At 34.2% G+C, this 22,295-nt stretch overlaps 1 protein-coding gene across 1 annotated transcript in view; it reads left to right on the top strand.

Moving 5' to 3' along the window:
• The window catches only part of LOC127218330 (dystrophin-like), a gene marked incomplete at its 3' end in the record, with an annotated part of 164,192 nt that extends 143,653 nt beyond the window's left edge, over nucleotides 1-20,539 (top strand). Inside the window, exon 6 of the mRNA XM_051179355.1 lies at nucleotides 20,328-20,539. Coding sequence (XP_051035312.1) covers nucleotides 20,328-20,539 — 212 coding nt within the window. The remainder of the gene's footprint in view (nucleotides 1-20,327) is intronic.
• Nucleotides 20,540-22,295: the final 1,756 nt, after the last annotated feature.

Raw genomic sequence — 22,295 nt, 5'->3', positions numbered from 1 at the left:
TGTTGCAGAATGGCTTCCTAAGTGAGAGAAGCAAGATAAACTTAACCATCTTTAAGATAAACAAAGAAGAAAACCATTTACCTTATATGGTACCAAGGACATAATGGCACATACTTGTTTACTGGTTTTTCTTTCAGACTTCAAAAAGTAACCCACTCCCCACTTGTATCACAGACACAGAGAGGCACACAAAGATGCATACATGCATATGTGCCCATACACATGCACACACACACACACACACACACACACACACACACACACACACACACACACACACACACACACAGAGAGAGAGAGAGAGAGAGAGAGAGAGAGAGAGAGACGTGCTTATCCTTGCTCTCCACAGTTATGCCCCAAATAAAACTTAAATACCTTAATATGAACTAGTGCTTTGAAGATTTATATTAGCCATATTATTACCCATTACTATTCTGACTGACCTATTATTGTGAATAACTACATTGTGATGATGCACACTAGTAAACATTTGTGAAATAAGTGTCCCTACAAAGATTTAAGACTTACTGAAAATTTATGGAGCTTCTCACCACACCATGAGAAGTTTTGATATAATAATAAGGTTTTGGAACACTAAAATTTTAAGATTTCCTCAGTTAATACACTCTCAGCCAGCCTATATTTGGAATATGGCTAATAATATCTAACACCATTTTATTCCTATTTTTAATGAAAGAAGAGTCTTTTTATTTTATTTCTGATAATTTATGTTCCTGTGAACTTGTATATATAAAGTGATACTATGAGATATGTTGGTGAAAAACATATAAATATGTAATCAAGATTGAGAATAGAAATATGTATTTTACATAGAAATGTGCTATTTAAAACAGTAAAGAAATTATATATATAAATATAAATATAAAGCATTGATGTAAAGAATTCTCACTGGTCAAAAGAACATGATATAAAATTTGAATGAAATAAATACATTTATTTCTGAGACATGCCTACATCAATAATGCTTATAATAAGTACTCCTTATCTGGTGAAATTAAAATATATATATATATATATATTAAGCTTTCACACTCTTTTACTAATTTTTCTCTAGAATGATCCTCAAATAATAATCTCAAGTAAAACAAAAATCAATTCCTATTGTATTATCATAAAGCCGAATGAAGTATCAGATTAGAAGAAAAGAAAAATGAAAAGCCCCAGTTCATATGTGTAAGGGTGACACTTCTTGAACTTATCACTTACTGACTGATTTGACCCTCTAACACTGCAAAGGGAAGCATAGGACTAATATTAGGCTGTCTAGAAAGGTTGATTTGAAAAATGAAATCCTCAAAATAAGCAAGAAAGTGAGAACAGGAAAGGAAAGAGAAAGACAAAGGAGAATATAAAATGCCTGGCTTGAGAAAAATGAAAATTGAATAAGAAATGTGGTCATTAAACGTCTCAGTAGCTAGCATTTATTTAAATTTATAATTGAATTACTAATTGCAAAATTGCTCAAAGATACAGAATTTTGTGATAACAATGTAATGAAGGGGCTAATTTAATTTTTTTAGAAAATTTCTTTCAGATTTTATAATTATGTGAGAATGAAGTTCAGTAAGAGTGTTTACCTACCATGAGCAATGTCCTGGGTTTGTTCCCCAGCACTGCCAAATCAAGGGAGTAGTTCATTCTTGCCACAGAATGTTTCAAGGCTCATCAGAAGAGGATTCAAATGGCAATTTTTATCTATGGTAATAGATATTAATGATAAAAGAAAAATAGAATATAGACTTTTTCATGTCTGTGACCCTAACTTTATAAAAAAAAGTCAAAAAAAAAAAAAAGAAAAGAAAAAAAGAGTCAAAAGACATTATAATTTGACAACACATTTCAATATTTAACAATTATTATTTATGAAATTTATGTGCACTTAGTTTTTCCTTAGTTGCCATTTGTGTTTTCCATATACTCATAACATATAAATATATTGTATTATTATAGAGTTTCTCAAACTTTTTCTCAAATTCTATCTTACTAAAACTCATTTTATACTCTTTAAAATATCAAACACATATACTCTTTATATTTTCACATCATAGCCCTTTAGAATACAGTAAGTCATTTTATACTTTAGTCATATCTAAGAAATCTGTCTTTCAGTGGTATCTGTTTATTCATTTTCTGGCATCTTTGACATTCAGGCAAGTGCCCGTGATACAGATATACTTGACTAAGTTTGAGGTAGGAACAACCCAAGTACTTTGTAAAACATTGCCTAGAAAATTGAAAAGTGATGACTAAACATTCAAATTGTTGTTTCAGTTTTCCAGACACTTGAAAATTAAGTGTCTAGTTTAGGAATATTATTAATGAATGAATACTTACTAATATTCTCAATTGAGGGTTTTTCCATTTTGTGACTATCATCAGAAATGTACAAAATTGAACACAATTTAGTACATCTTCCATGAATATATCTACTTCTTCATCTTATTTCTGAATCTTTCCTTGACACATTGTTTATTTCTACATATATTTATTTTCTTTTAATCACTTTGGAATTATGGTGGAGATGCTGGCTTAACATCCTCTATTCATAGATCCATAATGGCTATTAAATTGTTAACTGAAATTCTACAAATTCATGCTATCTTGTAGGAAATTTTCTACATTCTGACAACTAGAAAAAGGCATCTGATAATTCTAAGGTTAATTTGAAACTGGTGGGTTTTATCTTTGTTTGTTTTGGTTTGATACTATATTGTTTTATTGTTGGTTAGTTCACAACACAGAAGTTTTAACTTTTAAGTTTGAGAAAACTAGGACAGGTAGACGAGGTGCTCAGCAGCGCAGCAGGCTGGAAAGCAATTAGGATGACGCTATCCTAAGTGAAGGTTTTCATGGATTTCTCACATTAGCTATTTCAGCTTTTTAATGTTCAAAGTGAACAGAATAATGAACAGGCTATTTAGGAGGTTTTGGACTGAGGGGAGAAATCCTTTCATTAGGTTCCAAATAACAGCTAGCTTATTAAGCAGCAAGATATTGAGATTTAGTAGAAAAAAAATAAGAGGATGAACAAAAAATAAAGCATTGAGATGGAAAGGTCAGTAGCACCTTTGCAACCAGCAGCAGCAGGTTTATATCAGATATGTTTTGTTGGAAGCAACTAAGCTAACTTTGTTCTGTACATCTTTCTACTGCTTAGCATGAAAAAACTTAACATTATGTGTGTGTGCACCAATAGTTAAGGAAAAGGTTTTCCCCTCAACTATACTCAAAGTATAAGACTATTAATAGGGATGAAGTTAAAGAAAGGTATAAGTTAGTATATACTTTATATTTCTTTATGTAATACCTATCTCTACCTTTCAGAATGGTATAATAATTTTTCAAGCTGAGAAAATTGGATCATTACTATCACTCTTCTCAATGGGAGAAGTTTTTTCTACTAATATAATGAAATGCTTGTCATAACAAGAATTTCGTACTAACACTAATTACAATCAATAAGTAAGTCATTTCAAGCAAATCCATGTTCTGAACTTGATGGCTAATGAGTTCAATCACTTCTGAAAGCTTTTTTGTTTTGCCATGTGTTTTGTAAAATAAACAGAATTTTCAGAGAAAAACTTTACCCCTATAATCCCAACTTAATGTTCTATTGACCTGCCTCCCTAATATTTCCCATAACATTCCTCTTCTTTTTCCCCTATTTCAAGGGTTTCTCCCACAGCCTATGTTCCTTCCATAGCCAATTGGATTTTTCCTTTTACCTTCCACAATGAGTACTCTAAGCATGTCTATTAATTTCATGACTTCTCATTCTTTAATCCCATATTCTCACTAGTCAATCATGGAAATATTAGTGACCACGCGATGTCTACAGTTATTTTACTTAAGGGTCCAAGACATTTTTTGTCTTTAGAACATCCTGTTATAAATGCAGGAAAAATATAGAACCATTGTTGAGTTTTACATTTTAAGTTTTACATTTGAACCAACTCTATTCAGACAATAATCAATGCCATATGAAAAATGTCTTCATGACTTGGCATCTTAGGGACAACCGTAACCGAATATTCAACATGAAGTTGTGAGTTCATTTTGTTTACAACAGAAATCTTTTCACTTTCTGAAAGAGACAGTGCCAGTTTTCTTATTTATCTACAAATAAATTACAATTGAGCTTTTAAGAGAATCAGGCATGGAAGTTCCTAACACAGAGTCCATCAGCAAGAGTTTTGCTGATATTGCATGCAGTTTATATTCTAGAAGGGGAACAGTGATATGTGCATATTAAAAACAATGTTCATAGTCAATCAGTTACATTTCATTCCTGAAAAAGGATTTTTTGGTTTATTAAGCTAGGATCATCTGGGAACAAGGAACATCAGTTACTTCAATTAATTGTTCTGTAGGCAATTCTGACATTTTGTTGGTTAAGAGTTAATATGAGAGAGCACAGCTCACTGTGATCTGTGCAATTCCTGGAAATTGGGTTGTAAAAAAAGCAAACTAGGAAAACCATGGAGATCAAGACATTAAACAGCATTTATCCATGATCACTACTTCAGTTCCTGCCCTGGCTTGTCTTTATGACAGATTACAGCTATAAGCTATAATAAACCCCTCTCTCCTCAAATTGTTTTTGGGCATGGCTGTTGGGACTTAGATTCTTTGAAGATATTGCATCTAGCATATACCCAGCAGTGAATTGTGGACATTGTCCAGAGTTTGGTACTGCCCCATACTTTTCATCCTCTGATATATTGTTCATAAATTCTTACTGTTTATCACCCACCATAAGGCTATGCCTGGATGTTTTGCTTCATTTCTTCTTCTGAGATTCTATCTTTTTAGTCTCAACTCCAAGTCTATTCTTCAGTTAGTGTCATGTCTATTCTTCAGATTTAATAATATAACTCCCTATCATTCACACTGCACTGAGAAAGAACACCCCCTCCATCTTTACCATAATACCAAAGATCCCAGGGAACTATATAAATCAACTCTTATATTTTCTTTCTCATCTGTGATGCATTTAAATAAATCTTATATTGAAAACCTAACATAAAAAGTGATTCCAATACAAGTAAATATGAAACTAAATCATTTACTTATAAAATATTTACTTAAGAAATAGGTATAGGTTATTATACAACATATTATTTATTAATTGATGTTTATATATATTCTAAATTAATCTCAGATACATGATGTGTTATCGATGAAAATTTGTGATGAATTAATACACATTTGAACAAAGACATGAATATACACATAACATACAAATATAAAGAGAAATGATTGTCAGATGCTCCAATTGCTTTTCTTGTCTAAGAACGTAGAGAAAAATATTCTGTTGATTGATACCAAGTTTAGTAGATATTTTGCATTGTTTTGCTTAGGTTAAAATACAACAGTTTTCTCTTTTCAAAGAATTGTTCGCTTGCTTCAATTGCACAATTATGATGTTATTCCTTATTTTAAGGAAAACAGCTACGTACTTTATATTTACTTTCAGTATGAAATTCACAAAGCATTTTCCATACAGATCATGTCTTGTTACAGTTTTTCTGTTTTCTTTACTATGGGAATTCTGTTTTGGAAGAATTTCCTTTTAGATTTAAGGAAATTATACTACGCTTTTTGTATAATTCTTAGCCATATGTTTCATCATGGTATTGTCTCTCTCATGGGTATTTCTTCTCTGAATCTATGGCTGTAATTTACCCCAACTTAAATGGAAAATGTAGCATCTATATAACACATTTTTGTTTTGTTTTCTATAAATTCAAATGTTTCATTTAGAAGTCGCAATGATACTTTACAAGTTGTATTAAAATTCAGAGTTTAATTTACATAATTTGATTTACACTATTTTGTTACTATTATCACTATTTGTCATTGTCATCATTAGAAGTGGCAAATAATTTTGCTTGTACACATTACATTTCACACAATGTACTTACTCTTAAAGTTCATGAATTGCTTAGGTTTCAAAATGCAAAATTATTAAAAAATGAAAATGGGGCCTATAAATGTCAGTTCCAGTTTTTCATGTCTTTTACTTTTAAACCTTTCACTTAATGCTTTACAACAAAATATATTTTATAATTTATGACACTGTCTTTGCCTTAAATAGAATTGCTTATATATATACACTAAATGACCCATAATGCATTGATATTTACATGTAACCCAGTATTTTGTTTTTGTACAATAGAATCTGAAGAATTGGGCTACACTTCCATATCCCCTTAATAAACAAACCCAATTTTTGACAATTATTTGATGTATTTTATTTTCATGTCCCTGATGTCCCTCATTACATGTATGTAGCTCAAATATATATTTGAGGATTTTTGCTTTTATAGTAACAATTTATTGAGGTTGTACACATGGCCTCTGTCCTTTCTACATATTTTTAAAATCTCCTCTTATCTGCCATACTTATTGTTTTTCCTAAATACATAATACATAAATTTTTTGCCCATCATCAGGTAACTAACATTTAATGGGTAAGATAAACATTAGAGAGAGAATTATTAAACAGTACAATCAGTGTGTTCTGAGTTAAGGTAAGCAAACAAAGAGAAAATGATTAAGAAACTCAAACAGTAGAGCAGTATCAACCTTGGATTTAGTCTAAGGAAATGGTCAAGAAGACTAATGACAATGATGTTGGAACAGACTGTGCCATCTGCAAAAGTAGGGAAATTTCAGAATAAATTGTAAACACACATGAGTGAAGTATCTATGTAACATAACATATGCTGAAAAATCATACATGTGTATACCATGTGAAAATGGGCATTAAATCAAACATCAGAAACTAAGAAACTACAAAAAGTATATAAAGTCTACTTCAATGGTCTCATAAGCCAGTGTGTCATTTTAATTACACCTATAAAGCACAGGAATATAAAATGAATCAAATTTTAGACATGATGATAGACAGAATTAGATTTTAATCTTCTAAAGGCTTCTTTGACCAAAGTAATAAAGATGGAAAAAAGTACAAAAGGCACATATTAGAGTAATAATTTACATTTTTAGATACATAGTAAAATCACTACAGGAAGCTTTCAAAATGTTGTTGCCTTGATTCCACCCCAACCCAATTAATTCAGAAACTTTGAGACTAAGTCCCAGGCACTAGTATTTTCTAAAGTTCTCCAGGTAATACAAATGTGTAGAGAATCTTATGATCTAACAATTAGAGAAAGCAATGGGGGGTAGTTAAAGTGGAACAAGAGAGAATCAGATGATAGAGAAGTTAGAAGAGTAATTAAAAACTGTGAAAATTTATATGACTTGGCAAAGTCTTATAATCTTGGTTAAAGGACAGAAGGTAAGTGAATTTGAGGATAGTTTGTACATTTTTCCTTAAGTTCTGACATAGAGGAACAGTAGTTAGACAAACTAAGGTTGAAGGTATTATGCTAGAATTTGGATATGCTGTACTTTAAAAGTGATTTAGTAGATGTTTGGCTTTGTGAACCTCAGGATTTGTTTAATACAGAAATTTTAGTTAACCCACCATAGATGAAACAGTATATGTAAATGAATTCACCAGGGAGAATACATAAATGAAGGGGAAATTAAAAAGAGACCCCTAATGAATAGCAATATTTAAGGGGTGGGCAGAACAATCTGAGAAGTGGCCAAAGTATTAGAATAAAATGAAAGCAGAGCTCCATTCTCACAAAAGCAGATTTAAGCCTTTCTCAGTAATGAAACATAATAAAAGGCACTTTGTGAAAATAAATACACACTCTACAGGCTACAATAATACAGCAACTTGAAGGTTTTTGCTATCATCACCAGCAAAATAATTTCAGTACCAAAAATCAATTTGCATTGGATTGGAAATATCACCTGAGATATTACTGTGGAAATTATGGGTGGAGTCTAGTGCTTCTCAAACTTTACCATGAATATTATATTACCTAAGGAATCTTGTTTAAAATGAAGATCCCGATTTAGAAAATTGAAGGGAAAGCCTGAGATTGCATAATGTCATCAAACTTACAAGTATATAAAAAAAATGCTTCTGTGATACAAGCCATCTTTTTAAGCAGCACTGTGTATAAACAACAGTTCTGTGGAAGAGAAAGACATGATTTGCCATGTGGTTGGGGAAAAAAGGAAACTCTATGGGGAATGTTGATTTTGCCAGGTGGGTAGAAGGGAAAGAATAAACTATGGTGCATGTTGATTTGTTTGATTCTTATTATTTACTTTTACACAATAGAAGTGTGTCCTAGACTGAGATTAGAGATACAGAAAGTTATGAAAATGAATAGCTACCATCAAGAAGTAGGACAGAATACAAAATAGAGACTGATAGATGGGAGGAGAGACCTGTAGGTAGGAAAAATGGTGGTCAGTATATAAAATAATGAAAAACTAATAATTAAATAGAAAAAATAGAATATAAGAATGGATCCAGGTGGGGCAGAAGAGAGTCTCAATCTGAACAGAAAGAGGTGAGGAAGAACACACACACACACACACACACACACACACACATACACACACACACACATGCACGCACACTCATACACATTCAGTGAATTATATTTCCTTTACTTTTATTGTAAAATTTGAATGAAGAATCTGTGAAGTGTTCATACAACAATGATATTGAGACCACATCAGTTATCTGATATCATTTACTTTGTTCATTCATTTAAAAACAAGTTTTAGAGTAGGGTGTACAAATGGAATTTTTTTTTGTGTGTGTGTGTGTGTGTGTGTGTGTGTGTGTTAGGGGAGAAAAAATTGTATTCCAATGAATTCTTAAACTTTGTGCAAATTCACAGTGATGGATGGGTGTTGTTATGTACATTGCATGTGTTTGGCATGTTAAACAAATCTGTGGTGCTGGAATTGTAATTGGACTCTTTAACTATGCTGCAATGATCTCTTTCTATACCTTTTCATGCTGAGAACATTTTATTTGCGATACTTGACTCCTAACTAAGCAGTTACTGGGTTATTGGACAGATGGGTTATCCAACAATATGCTGTCTTTATAACAAATCTAGATAGTTTCTTATTGTGACTTACAAGTGACCTAGAATAAGAAACTAAAATATTATACAGTTATTATAATAATCAGCTTTCTGCCACTGCAATGATTTCTAGGTAGGGCTCTTAGTGGTTTTGTGTGTAGTGAAGCACAATATGTCAGGAAGCACAAGGAAACAAAACCACTAATCATCTCATCATCAGGAAGAAAATGACAGTAAAAGAAGTATCTATTATCCTCATTTATGGTTAGTATTCAATTATCCAGAACCTAGGGCATGCCTGTTAAATATTTCCAGACTCTGTTAACAGGGCTAAGCTGGAGATGAAGCATTTAACACATGGGCATTTGCAAGTGTTTGTAAATTTTTGCTCTCCTAACTTCAGGCTTTCATGTAAACTAAAAGTCTCACCATTTTAAAAATCATCTTTCATAATGAAAAATTTCACATGATTAATAAGCTAAAGAAGAAAACAAAACTTTATAAGACTTACACATTATCTTCTTCATAGGACTATGTACTGTACTTTTAAAATTATTACCCATTCTTTTCTAACCTGTTGATTGGAAAATTAAGAGACTGGTCTGTAGCCCATGTCTATCTCCACTCCATGCACAGAGAGCATGATTATAAACAAAGAATTTTGCTGTTGTATAAATATAAAGCCTGTTTAATATCTTTTAAACTTCCATTTTCTGAAATATGTATTTTTCAACATTGTAAAGGGGTATCTGCAAATTCTACAACTACTTAAGTAGTATGCTGCTGGGCTATGGAGGAGTATTTTACTTTACAAACTAATATTTTGAAATGTTTAAAAGGGGACATAAAACTGAAATCATTGCAGTAAATATCCACAAATCCATCATTTATAATCTAAAACCTGTCTTTATCACTTTATCTCTTTGTCTATGCACAGTCTGTATTATTTTCTGATAATTTCCAAAGAAATCTGGTGATATAAATTCATATTCTGACATATACAACATATGTCTTTATCTAGACTCATTATTCAATAACATTTCTTTTACCTATGCCAGCTTTTGTATAGCATATATCTAAGTATTCCGTTTGATGAGGTTTGATGAATAAAACATACCTATGTGGTGTATGCCTATATCAAGATAAAAAGAGAAAAATACCGTGAATCTAGAAAAAGACAACAGTTTTTAAGGGTGGCTTAAGATTACTTTAACAGACTTTCACCATGACTGAGTGTATGACCATAAGGTTACCAAGATAAAACATGCATAGTGACAATCTAGGGAAATAATATGGCTCTTGATTTGCTATTTGCCCATGCAGTTACAGTATTCACTAAATTCTTCACAATCCTCCTCTGGCAAAAGCATCAGGAGACAGGCATGTCACAGATTGGCAGAGCTAGAAAGATCCCCAGGGCATAGCCAATCTGCTTGTTCCTTATTTCATCACTCAGAATTTTAGAAGCATGGAGAAATACTACATAAGTATATAATTGCCTATCTTCACCCCTATAATTGAGTGCAAGTTAGAGACAAGATACTCATAATAAATTTCAACCCTGTAGATTACAAATTTTATTACCTATGTATTAACAATACATATAGTACAAAAATAATAGTAAATTAATAATGACCTCCATGTTCCATGCAAATGTTAAATGTTTGTTGATATTCTGAACATTTTTAATTCAATTACTTACTTTGTTTCTCCCTTCTGTGGATCTAAATGCTTGGTTATCCCTGAAATGTAGATTTCTTTAGACATGGGATAAAGCAAATACTACTTGACAATAGTGACTAAGAAAACATTAGGTCCCATAAGTTCCTTCGTTTCCATTATGTTACAGCATGGACACTTTACACTTTATTTTCACTGCAACCACATTCTTCCTCTCTTCTTCCTAAAAAGAATAAAGCTACTTTCACACCAACCATGTTTTTATCATATATGCTTCTTACTCTTCTTCATGGAGTTGAGTTGAGACTTCGTTTTGTAGAGCTTACATATTGATATATCTTCCACTGAATCACATCTAGTTACTTTCTAAAAGCCAGAGGGATATACATAATATCACCTATAATTTTTGTTAATATCATTTTTACTTTGCCTTGGTTTCTTTTAAGTTTCTGAAGGTCAAACATTACTCTTTGTACAGTTTTCTTTAGCTTAGTATAGGAGTACAGTAATAGTGATTTCTTTGATTTATTGCCCCAGGATACAGTCTGTGAGTCACCATGTTTTTCCTAGACACACAAAGTTGATTCAGAGTTCATTATCTTGACTGTAGTTGAAATGATTTTTTTTATATCTGTTCACAATTGAGCATATCTGTTCTCTTTACTTGCTTAAGTGAACTCATATTTCCCTACAGTGTAAGTGTTGCAACTTGGTATTTTCTACTTGGAATACTTGAATTCTCTATGTAATCATTAAGATCCACAGGGTGTATATACCCCTAGTAGATCATGGATATGTGATAAGACTAAATCTGTTCTTTATCCTTCCCCATGTAGAAATGTTGCATCACCTTGATTAACAAAGTTCTTTATGCTTGTGTCCATTACTGAGTCTGACCATCACAATAATATTGTGCCTAGCCATATGTTAATTATTTTACTTCTGTAATTGGGAAAACTTAAGTTTGCCTAGGGAATCAACTTTGCTATTTTAATACAAAACTTAATAAAAGGCTGTAATTCAGGCCACACCAAAAAATCAAGATTAAGTTCTACAATTCAATAGTACTAACTCCTAATTCTCAGGCTACAGCATCAGTACTGAATTGCTATTCTTTGTTCAGTAGCAGTGTATGTTCAAAGTAGCAATCGTTTCTTTTTTAAAAATAGCAGTCCTTCCTGGGAAAGGTGTAGGAATTCATTTCAGCCAAGAATGTATATTGATAGTAAAACACAGCTCATTTAAAACTTGAAGTGAAGAATTGGTTAGTACTTAATCAACTGAACTATTCCTTTTTCTGCAATATTGTGATTTTTAGCATGATTACTGGGTTTCTAATTTGACAGTTCTAGAGACCTGTAAATCAGCACACATGCTGTGTCCCAGTCTGTCATCTAATGTCATAGCTCTGGTTATTTACTTCCCTTCATTACCCAGCATCTATTTACTGTGTAAATCCGTTGAGAAGCTTTCAGCAATAGACCTCTAGGAGAAAAAAAAATGTGTATATCTGGCTTTCTTTTCAATTACACACATGCACAGATTGTCTGGTTTTATGTGCATATATTTTATTATTATTTCACTTTTCTATGTCAGTGGAATCTTGTGTAAATGTAAATCTAACAGTATGGGCTCTAGTGAACAAGGGCATTGCCATAATACATCTTTGATCAATCAATCTCATGGGGAAAATATTGCAAGTGTGATAAAATTCTGTAATTTGAATTGCTGGCCATTATGGACAATTTCTATGTCTGTATGCTGTTCAACTATAACACGGAAACATATACAGGATAGTAGCTTTGCTTTGATGATCTTTAGATTTTATGACTTATTTCTTTTTGTTTAATTTGATGTTTTAATTTTGTAATTTATTTATCAGAAAACCTGAAGAAATTTTCCCTTCCTTCTCCCTTCCAAATCTCCCCTGCCTGCCACCTCTTGTAGGCCCCAAACTCAACCCTCTCCTCCTCCATTTCTATTCTATAAATATCAGGACTCCCATGGATACCAGTCGAACATGGCATATCAAGTTGTAGTAAGACTAAGCACTCCTCCTTTAATTGAAGCCAACATGGGTAATAAGATCCTAAATATCAGCTAAAGAGTCAGAGACAGCCCCTACTCTCACTGTTAGGAGTCCCACAAGAAGACCAAGCTACACTGTAACCTATATGCAGATGGCCTGGCCAGTACCATGCAGGCTCCTTTGTAACTGGAGGATTTTCTACCCTGCTCAGCCTCACAGCTATATCTAAATGATCATTCAGAGGCTTATTGTTAATTATAAATATTTGGATGATGGCTCATGCTTATATTTAAATGAACCCATTTATATTAATCTGTGTATCACCACATGGCCCAAAGCTTACAGGTGGTGATCTTGCATATTGCTCCTTGGGAAGCTGCTGGACTCTCTCTGTCTCTGGCCTTCTTCTATATCTCTGCTTGGATTTTCCTCCTGACTCTGTTCTGCTTTACTTATTTATCAACCAATAAGAGCAACATACATTCACAGCATACAGAAAGATATCTCACAGCATTTCACCTTTCTATCTAATCAGAAAGGAATGATTTAACTTCAACTTAAAATTACATATAATAAAACAATTATCTAGTGAGAATTACAGTTACAATATTTACTCTATTTGTATTTGACTAAATTAAAGAAATATACTATCATCTATCCTATCTTTGTGAGCCTGAAGTTTCATAAGTAATTTACCTTTTATCATTACTAAGTAAAACTATAACTATCTTGTCTTCAGTTCTATCAAAGACCCAGAAGGATATAATATTACCTGAGTAAACAAAGTATATTGAAAGAAACTTCCAAACTTCTAGAGATGACAGAGACATCTTGCTACCTGGACAGTCAACCAAAATTCTTCTGTAGCATCGAGGTATCCCTCTTCATCTTACAAGCCTAGAGTATCTGGCAGGCACTTTAGTGAAGCAGTAAATTTGTAGGAATATCCCACCTATATTGGCAAAGTTCATTAAATGCTTTCCTCTGTGTCCTGCAGAATGTCTGGCAGATTTTTTTCTGTGAATCAAGAACCTGAAGGGCTATCGCCACCCCCTTGTTTTAGCAAAGTTTAGTGGTTATTCTCCTGTGTGTCCTGCATGTCTAGTTTATACAACCTATTTACAAACAGTCCAGGCAAACCTGTTTCTTACCCAAATAGCTAGGCTTACCACATTGAAAGCAAATTCCATAAGGAGTTTCTTTGGTGTTCACCATTCTCTTTGAAGTAATTTATGCTTCCAGGAGAAGATGTGCCTCATGGTTAACAAAAGCCTAAGTATTTAAAACATTATAAATGCCATAAAATGTAGGTTTTTGACGTGTTTGAAGATTACCTACATATTTGAAAATTTTTTTTCTGTACCTAGAAAGCCTAACATGAATACAAATTTGAATACTATACATGACTACTAATTAATCTGTAATTCCAATTATATATTACATTTTTATATTAATTTATTTTTTATTTTTCTTTTATATATAGATCCCAGTTCCCTCTCCCTCCCTCTTCCTCTCTCTCCCAAACTCTATGCCCCCGACCATCCTCCTCTCCCATCCCTCCGCACTCCACCTGCAGGGTGATGCCCTCCAGAAGGGGTCATCTAAATCTGTCAAGTTATTAGGAGTATGGACTAGGCCTGCTCTCCTGTATCTAAGTTAAGGGAGTATTCCTCCATGGGGTATGTGCCTCCAAAGTCCTTTTGTGCAAAAGGAATACATGCCAGTTCCACTGTCTGAGGTCGCTTAGACTGCTCAGGCCTTCTAGCTGAGACCCATGTTCAGGTGGTCTGAGTCAGTCCCATGCTGGATTCCCAACTATTAGTCTGGGGGCCCATTAGTTCCTCCTTGTTCAGGTCATCTGTCTCTATGAGTTTCTGTAGCCTGGTCTTGTCCTCTCTCTCTGCATCTGGATTCCAGTTCAGCTCAGAGTTGACTTGTGGCATCTACTCCTCAGGGGTGAGTTTGCTTCTTTTTTGTTCTAAGGCTTTCAGTTGTGCTGTGTCATTATCCTCCATTTTCTTCACATGGGCACTTAGTGCAATGAACCTCCCTCATAGCAATGCTTTCAAGGTGTCCCATAAGTTTGGGTATGGTGTGTCCTCATTCTTGTTGAATTTTAGGAAGTCCTTAATTTCTTTCTCTCTTTCTTCTTTGACCTAGATATGTGCATTTACGCATTGTTCAGTTTCCATGAGTTTGTATTGTTTACACGATTTCTGTTGAATTCTAACTTTAAAGCATGGTGGTTTGGTAAGATACAGGGGACTATTCCAATTTTTTTTGTATCTGTTGAAGTTTGTACAATTTTAGAGAAGGTTCCATGTGGAACAGAGAAGAAGGTATATTCTTTTGTGTTTGGATGTAATGTTCTATAGATGTCTTTGAAAACCAGATGACACATAACTTCTGTTAGTTCTTTTGTTTCTTTGTTGAGTTTCTGATTGGTGGTCCTGTGTAGTGGTGAGAGTGCGGTGTTGAAGTCTCCCACTATTAGGGTGTGAGGTTTTATGTGAGGTTTGAGTTATAGTAGCATTTCTTTTACAAAGGAGTCTTTGTGCTGATGGATTTCTATTCTGATGAATACAAAATGACCGTGTTCACCTCTTTTGTTTGATTTTGGTTTGAAGTCTAACTTGTTAGATATTAGGATAGCCACACCTGCTTGCTTCTTGTGTCCATTTGATTGGAAGAAATTTTCCCTGCCTTTTATCTTAGACGTGTTTCTTGTATGCAGCAGAAGGATTGATTCTGCCTTCATATCTATTCTGTTAGCCTGTGTCTTTTTATAGTCTAGTTGAGACTGTTAATGTTGAGGGAAAGTAAGGACCATTGATTGTTAATGCTTGTTTGTTTTATATTTGTTGTTGGCGGTGGTATTGTGAATATATTTGCCCTGTTTTACCTTTGGGTTCTGGTGAAGTGGGATTATCTTTTTCTTATGTCTTCGTGAGCATAGTTAATTACCGTGCGTTGGAGTTTTCATGCCAGAACGTTCTGTGGGGCTGGATTTGTATATACATATTGTGAAAATCTGGCGTTGTCATTAAATATCATGTTTGCTCCGTCTATAGTGGTTGAAAGATTTGCTGTGTATAGTAGCTTGGGCTGACATCCGTGGACTCTTAGTCTTTGTAGAACATCTATTTAGGACATTCTGTCTTTGAGAGTTTCCATGGAGAAGTCAGGTGTAATTTTGATAGGTCTGCCTTTATATGTTACCTGTCTTTTCCTTCGCTGCTCTTAATATTTTTTCTTTAGTCTGTATGTTAAGTGTTTTCATTATTATGTGTCGAGAGGTCTTTTATCTTTGGTCTAGTCTATTTGGTGTTCAGTATGCTTCTTGTACATTCATGGGCATGTCCTTCTTCACATTGGGAAAGTTTTCTTCAATGATTTTGTTGAATATGTTTTCTGGACTTTTGAGCTGGGTTTCTTCACCTTCCTCTATGCCTATTATTCTTAGCTTTGGTCTTTTCAAGGTGTCCCCCATTTCCTGGATGTTTTGTGCTAAGGATTTGTTGGATTTACTATTTTCTTTGGTCAATGCTTCTATTTCCTGTAGTTTATCTTCAGTGCCTGAGATTCTCTCTTCCATCTCTTGTATTCTGTTGGTTATGCTTGTGTGTATAGTTCCTGATCGTTTGCCCGGTTTTTTTTTTTTTTTTTTTTTTTTTTTTTATTTCTAGCATTCCTTCAGTTTGTTGTCTCTGTTTCAGTTTTTCAAGTCTTGAACCATTTTCTTCACCTGTTTAATTGTTTTTTTCTTGTCTTTCATTACTTTCTTTAAGATATTTGTTCAATTCTAACCATTTTTTGTTTGTTTTTTCTTCCATTTCTTTAAGGGATTTTCTCACATCGTCTTTGAGGGCCTTTGTAATTTTATGAAGTTATTTGTTAAGTCGTTATCTTCTGCCTCATCTGCTTTGGGGTGTTCAGTTCTAGTTGGTGTAGAGTTCCTTGATTCTTGTGGTTTCATGCTTGTCTATTGTTAGGTGTTTTCTTGCATTGCTGTCTTCCCATCACTTCTTCCAGTAGGTGCATGTGGGGTCTCTCTTTCCCTCTGTGGTGCTCCCCTGGTAGGCTTAGGAGGGTCAGAAGTTTGATGTCTGTAGCTTTTGGTTGTCACAGCTCACTAGGAGGTCTCTCCTCATGCAGTGACCCTGTGATTGGTGTCAAAGTTCAAGCTTCAAAAGAGGCCCTATGAGGGGGGGTCAAATATCCAGCAGGCAGGGGCTTAGGATGGTCCCAAGGGGAGAACTCGGGAACTCCACCAGAGCACTGGTGGGGGGAGTCAGAGATCAGGCATGTAGGGATTCAGGGTGGTCCAATATGGATAGGCAGGGTTAGTGTGCTCAGAACAGCTCCAGGAATTTCCCCGCAGGTGGCAGGATTGTTGGTTCTGCCCTCTGTCTCAGTGCTCAATCCAAGAGGTAGGAAAGTTGGCAGGGTAGAGCAAAGGGTAGGGGGAAGGCAGGCTCTTGGTGGGAGTGGGTGGGTGTGTATCAGAGCACTCAGGATGTTTCCGTGCAGATAGGCAGATCTAGCTGGGGCCAGACACCTATACATTATATTTTAAATGAGCTGTATAACTATAATCCCTTAAACAAGAGTATAAATATACAGTATAATAATATTGACTTTAAATTTATATAAATAAACTAAAATCTATTCCAATTTAAGTATTTTGAGATTAACAGTTGATTTTAGATTAAAGTAGATTCACTAGTCTACCTTTTTCTCCATCATTTCTATATCATATCTCCCTTTCTTATTTTAGAAAGAGATTGACTATGACCAATAACAGCTTATAACCAAGACCCCTTAAATGAAAACAAGCATTCACAAACAATATTTTATGAATTTGGGTGTAATTTTCTAGACTACTTTTTTGATGATTGGTGGATCCTGGTATTCTTTGAGAGAACCTGAGAAAAATTTGAAATAATGGCCAAGTCCTGGGAATTCAGTTATATATTTATTGATAGAAACTATCTGTCCATAGAGCATGAGACTCTTAATGTCATGGTCATTGTTTGGTGCCCCACTTCAGGTGCCAGATAAAGTGATAATCCACTGAAGACTTTTTATTAAGGGATGAAATGGAAATTCAGAAGGTAGTCACACAGCTGCTGCCTCTTTGTCCACTAGGGAAAGATGGGGAAAACTCTGGACCAGATCACTGAGCTGTGGCATCAGAAGCCTTTCCTGTCCAAGAGAATACGTGGCCCCTGTCCTTATTTTTTATCTGATCATATACCCACAGTAGACCATGCCCATAAGGCCCATAAGGCTAATGCCTCCAATACCATTGGTTAAATGAACTGAATTCCTACAATGCTCCCTGTTCATTGTTCAATCCCAGTGAGCACCTATGGGCCAGTTTAATGGTTCTATTATTTTTCTTATGATGTCCTTGACTCTTTCAGCTCTTATAATCCTTGCTTCCTCTCTTCAGCAGGATTCCCTGACCATGACCTAATGTTTGGCTTTGACTCTCTGCAATAGTTTCCACCAGTTACCAGATGAATCTTCTTTAATAACAATTGGATCGGGCACCAATAAATGAGCAGAGAAGAAAATCATTAGGCATAATTACATTGACTTCTTTTTCTCCAGTCATCTTTGATTCTGTCCTAGTTGTCAGGGCCTCTGGGTTTTGGCACACTATGCAGTATCAAGGGTGTGCTCACTCTTGTGGCATGTGTCTGAGACTGGACCAGTCATTGTTCAGTCCTACAATCTCTGTGCCACCCTTATCCTAGCACATCCCATAGGCAGCGAAGTCTGAAGGTTATATGGTTGGATTCGTGTCCCAGACCCTCCACTGGAAGTCTTGCATGGTCACAGGAGATGGCCATTTTAGTCTACATATCCCCTATTGCTTAGATTCTTAGCTGAAGTCATCCATGTAGATTCCTGGAAGTTTCCATTGTGCCATGCTTCACTCTTACCTCAAAATACCCCTCCCTTTCTAGTTGACTCTTTCAGTACTCTCCACCTCTAAAACATCGTATGTACTCACTTATAAGTGAACATTAGCTTTGAAATAAAAATTAACCATTCTGCAATCAACAGACCCAAATAGATTAGGCATTTAGGAGGGCTCAAGGGGAGGATTCTCAGATATTATTTGTCAGTACCTTAATACTGTTATCTATGCCTTAACTATCCCTGCATGTATGATCATGCAAAGAAACAAATAACAAAAAACAAAATAAACCCTTTCATGCTTTGTCATATGCCAAGTGCTTGCTAACCTGCACTTAAGGAAAGTACCAAGGATATATAAATTATACACTAAGGTTACATAGATTAGTTACTGCCAGAATTTATAACAAACCCTATAATTGCTGGTGAAGTAGACATCGTGTAGAATGAGAAATAGGAAAGTAAAAATATAAATTATAGTAGTATATGATAAGTGTTCATGGCTGTACAAAGGATGATCAGGAGAACTCTTGACTTATAAAAATGATGTTTGGATATACAGTTAGCAAATATATACTTAAAAGGAATAAAGTGTATATCTTAAGCCACAGATATAAAAAGCAGCTTACAGATAAACCCTCTTGCATAGTTTGATCCTCATATGCCTTCTTTAGAATATCTGCTTTATTGGTAGATTCATTGTAAAAATAACAAATAGGAAAAGGCAAAGATAGTATGTCAAAATATATTGAGAATCATGAAGTCATAAAATCTGAATATAATTCTGTTTTTGTGGGTTTTAGTAATATGGACCTAGGAAGTTTACTGTGTATAATTGTCTTCATAATGCCATAAGCATCAAATATATTTGTACAAATATGTGATACACACACACACACACACACACACACACACACACACACACACACACATATATATATATATATATATATATATATATATATATATATATGTTGAATGCCCTCTTTTATTTGTTCTCATTTGATCGTGAACGCCAGAGGACAACGTCTAGAGTCAGGCTTCAGTATTCATCATTTCCCACCATAAAAAAAAAGATTTATTTATTTTATGTATGAGGTTCTAACCACATGTATATATACCTATACCTTTATGCCAGAAGAGAGCACCAGATCTAATTACAGATGCTTGTGAGCCACCATGTGGTTTCTGGAAATTTAACTCAGGACCTCTGGAACAGCAATCAGTGCTCTTAAATCATTGAACCATCTCTCCTGCCCCCCACTAGATTTTTGAGAAAAGGTCTATCTTTAAATTGAAATGTCGCCTAGTGGTATATACTAGTTACTCAATCAGCTGTAGGAAATAGTCTGTCTCTGTTTTCTAGCTTAACTGTGATTTGGGAACTTCCAAACTCAGATTCTTCTACTCACAAGTCAAATGAATAAATAATAGAATCAAGCTCTATAGTACCTTTCTAAGAGATGATTCTCTTTTGATATTAGAGAGTAAGAATAAAACATTTCTACCCATAGCACCAATAATAATTTAATAGAAACTCAAAATTTCTATCTCAGCAAGGAAATTATTTATTAATTATCAACCCAAAGCACATTGAATATTATAATGGGAAACAAAAATATGAAAAGAAATTTTATGATAAATTTCAACTGTTTTCTCTAGAGTAATATTTGCTGCCATCTTTCCTTTTATGCCAGTTGAAAGAATTCAGAATCAGTGGGATGAGGTACAGGAGCATCTTCAGATCCGGAGACAGCAGTTGAATGAAATGTTAAAGGATTCGACACAGTGGATAGAAGCGAAGGAAAAAGTTGAACAGTTCATAGGACAAGCCAAATCCAAGCTTGACTCATGGAAAGAGGTTTCTCACACGATGGATGAAATCCAGAAGAAGATCACAGAAACCAAGGTTAGTGTCAAACATCTTAAAAGTAAGTATTTGTTATAGCAAATAGTTATGCCACAGATAGAAATTGAATGGTCTTAATGACAAATTATGTTTAAATAAAAATACATAGTGGAATTTTTTATTTGTTTGATTTTGAGACAAAGTCTCAAACTCAACATCCTCCTTCAAGATTTAATTATGGGTGAATGCCACCACACATACCTGCTCAAATTTTTGAGACTTAATACATGGTAGAGGAAAACTTTAAAGTTAATTTTCATCTTTTAGTATGGACATGGTTTGTTTTTGTTCTGTTTTATTGAACCACGCTCTTAAGTAGCCTATTCTTCAGTCTAACACTCTCCCAACTGAGCTATTTTGGCTTTAAGTAGCCTATTCCTGACTTCCTTCCTGATCCTCCTGCCTACACCTCCTGAGTGATGAAATGACATGGATGTGTCATGCAACCCTGCTAACTCTCTGCTTGGGATTGGACTCAAGATTTCCTGAATGCTGGGAAAACACTCTATTAAGTGACCTACCCACCCCCATGAGCTGGATTTTACATTGCACCATTATTTTAAGATCACTTCAAAGAAATGATATGCATACCACACTTTTGTGGTAGCATAAATTTAAAATAACATTTGTCATTAATGTCTTCCTAGAAAAAGTAACAGATCTTATCCTTCACTCTCTTACCTTACCAAGAGCTCTAACTAGAGAAGGGAATGAAAGAGTATCAGAGAAAGTATAAGGATTAAACATTCTCTCATGTTCTTCTCCTACTCTCTGACATTAGCACAGCATTTTCTATGCCTCCTAGTTCTCCTTCTCTGTTTCTCCTCTTATTTCTATTAAAATAGTTTCCACTTGATAATTCAATACTCACTGCTAAAAGGGCAAAGAAATAAAGTGTATTGATTTTATCAAATACCATGCATGAAGCTATGATGGCTTCAAATGTTGAAAGTATACACATTTGATGCTTTCAAATGTTGCATTTATAGGACATCTGAAGCGTTAAATGCTAAACAGTAGATACTGTTAGGAAAATTTAAACCATCAAAATAATGAGATTTGGAAGGTGACATGATTGAGTACATAATACAAAACTCTCTACTTTGTTTTTAATCTAGCAGAAAAGGCTTTCCTCCAAGCAAGGATATGAATCTGACATATTTTATATCATATAAGAAGAAAATCCATATAATTTTCTTAGTTTTTTTTTTTATTCCTAAAATATCTCATTCTTAAGCCTGTTTATATTTTGTTAAGTTTCATTAAGAAATGAAACCTAAAATATCAACAGTTTGTTCAATATATTGAGTTTTATAGCCAAGCCTAGGAATTCTACCATGTCTCATTGACCAGAACTTTCTCCAAGTTAATTTCAAAGAGACTAAATGGGATTAATAAACTTTTAGCCAATCTTCATCATAGCTACATTGTTAAAGGATCTAAGATGCTGTGAAGATCTTCACATATACCCACAATTATATAAGGGCATATAGATTTTAAGACTAATCACAACCTTTGTTATTGTAACTTCCTGGCATGGCAGCACAAGTAATTTCCTAATAATTATTTTCTTAATTCCTGGCCTGACTATTTGAAATGCAATCCACATGGTTAATCTGTTCTCTTTTTATTATTCTTTCATATATTACATTCTAAGCACAGTTTCCCCTCTCTCATCTCCTCCCAGTCCCCCTTCCATTCCTCTCTTTCCCAGATCAACTCCTTCATTTCCCTTCAGAAAAAGGATCCAACATTT

Source organism: Phodopus roborovskii, unplaced genomic scaffold (genome assembly GCF_943737965.1).
Source record: "Phodopus roborovskii unplaced genomic scaffold, PHOROB, whole genome shotgun sequence".
Taxonomy (NCBI): Eukaryota; Metazoa; Chordata; class Mammalia; order Rodentia; family Cricetidae; genus Phodopus; species Phodopus roborovskii.
The sequence above is the reverse complement of the archived record's forward strand: the minus strand, read 5'-3'. Positions and strand labels throughout refer to the sequence as shown.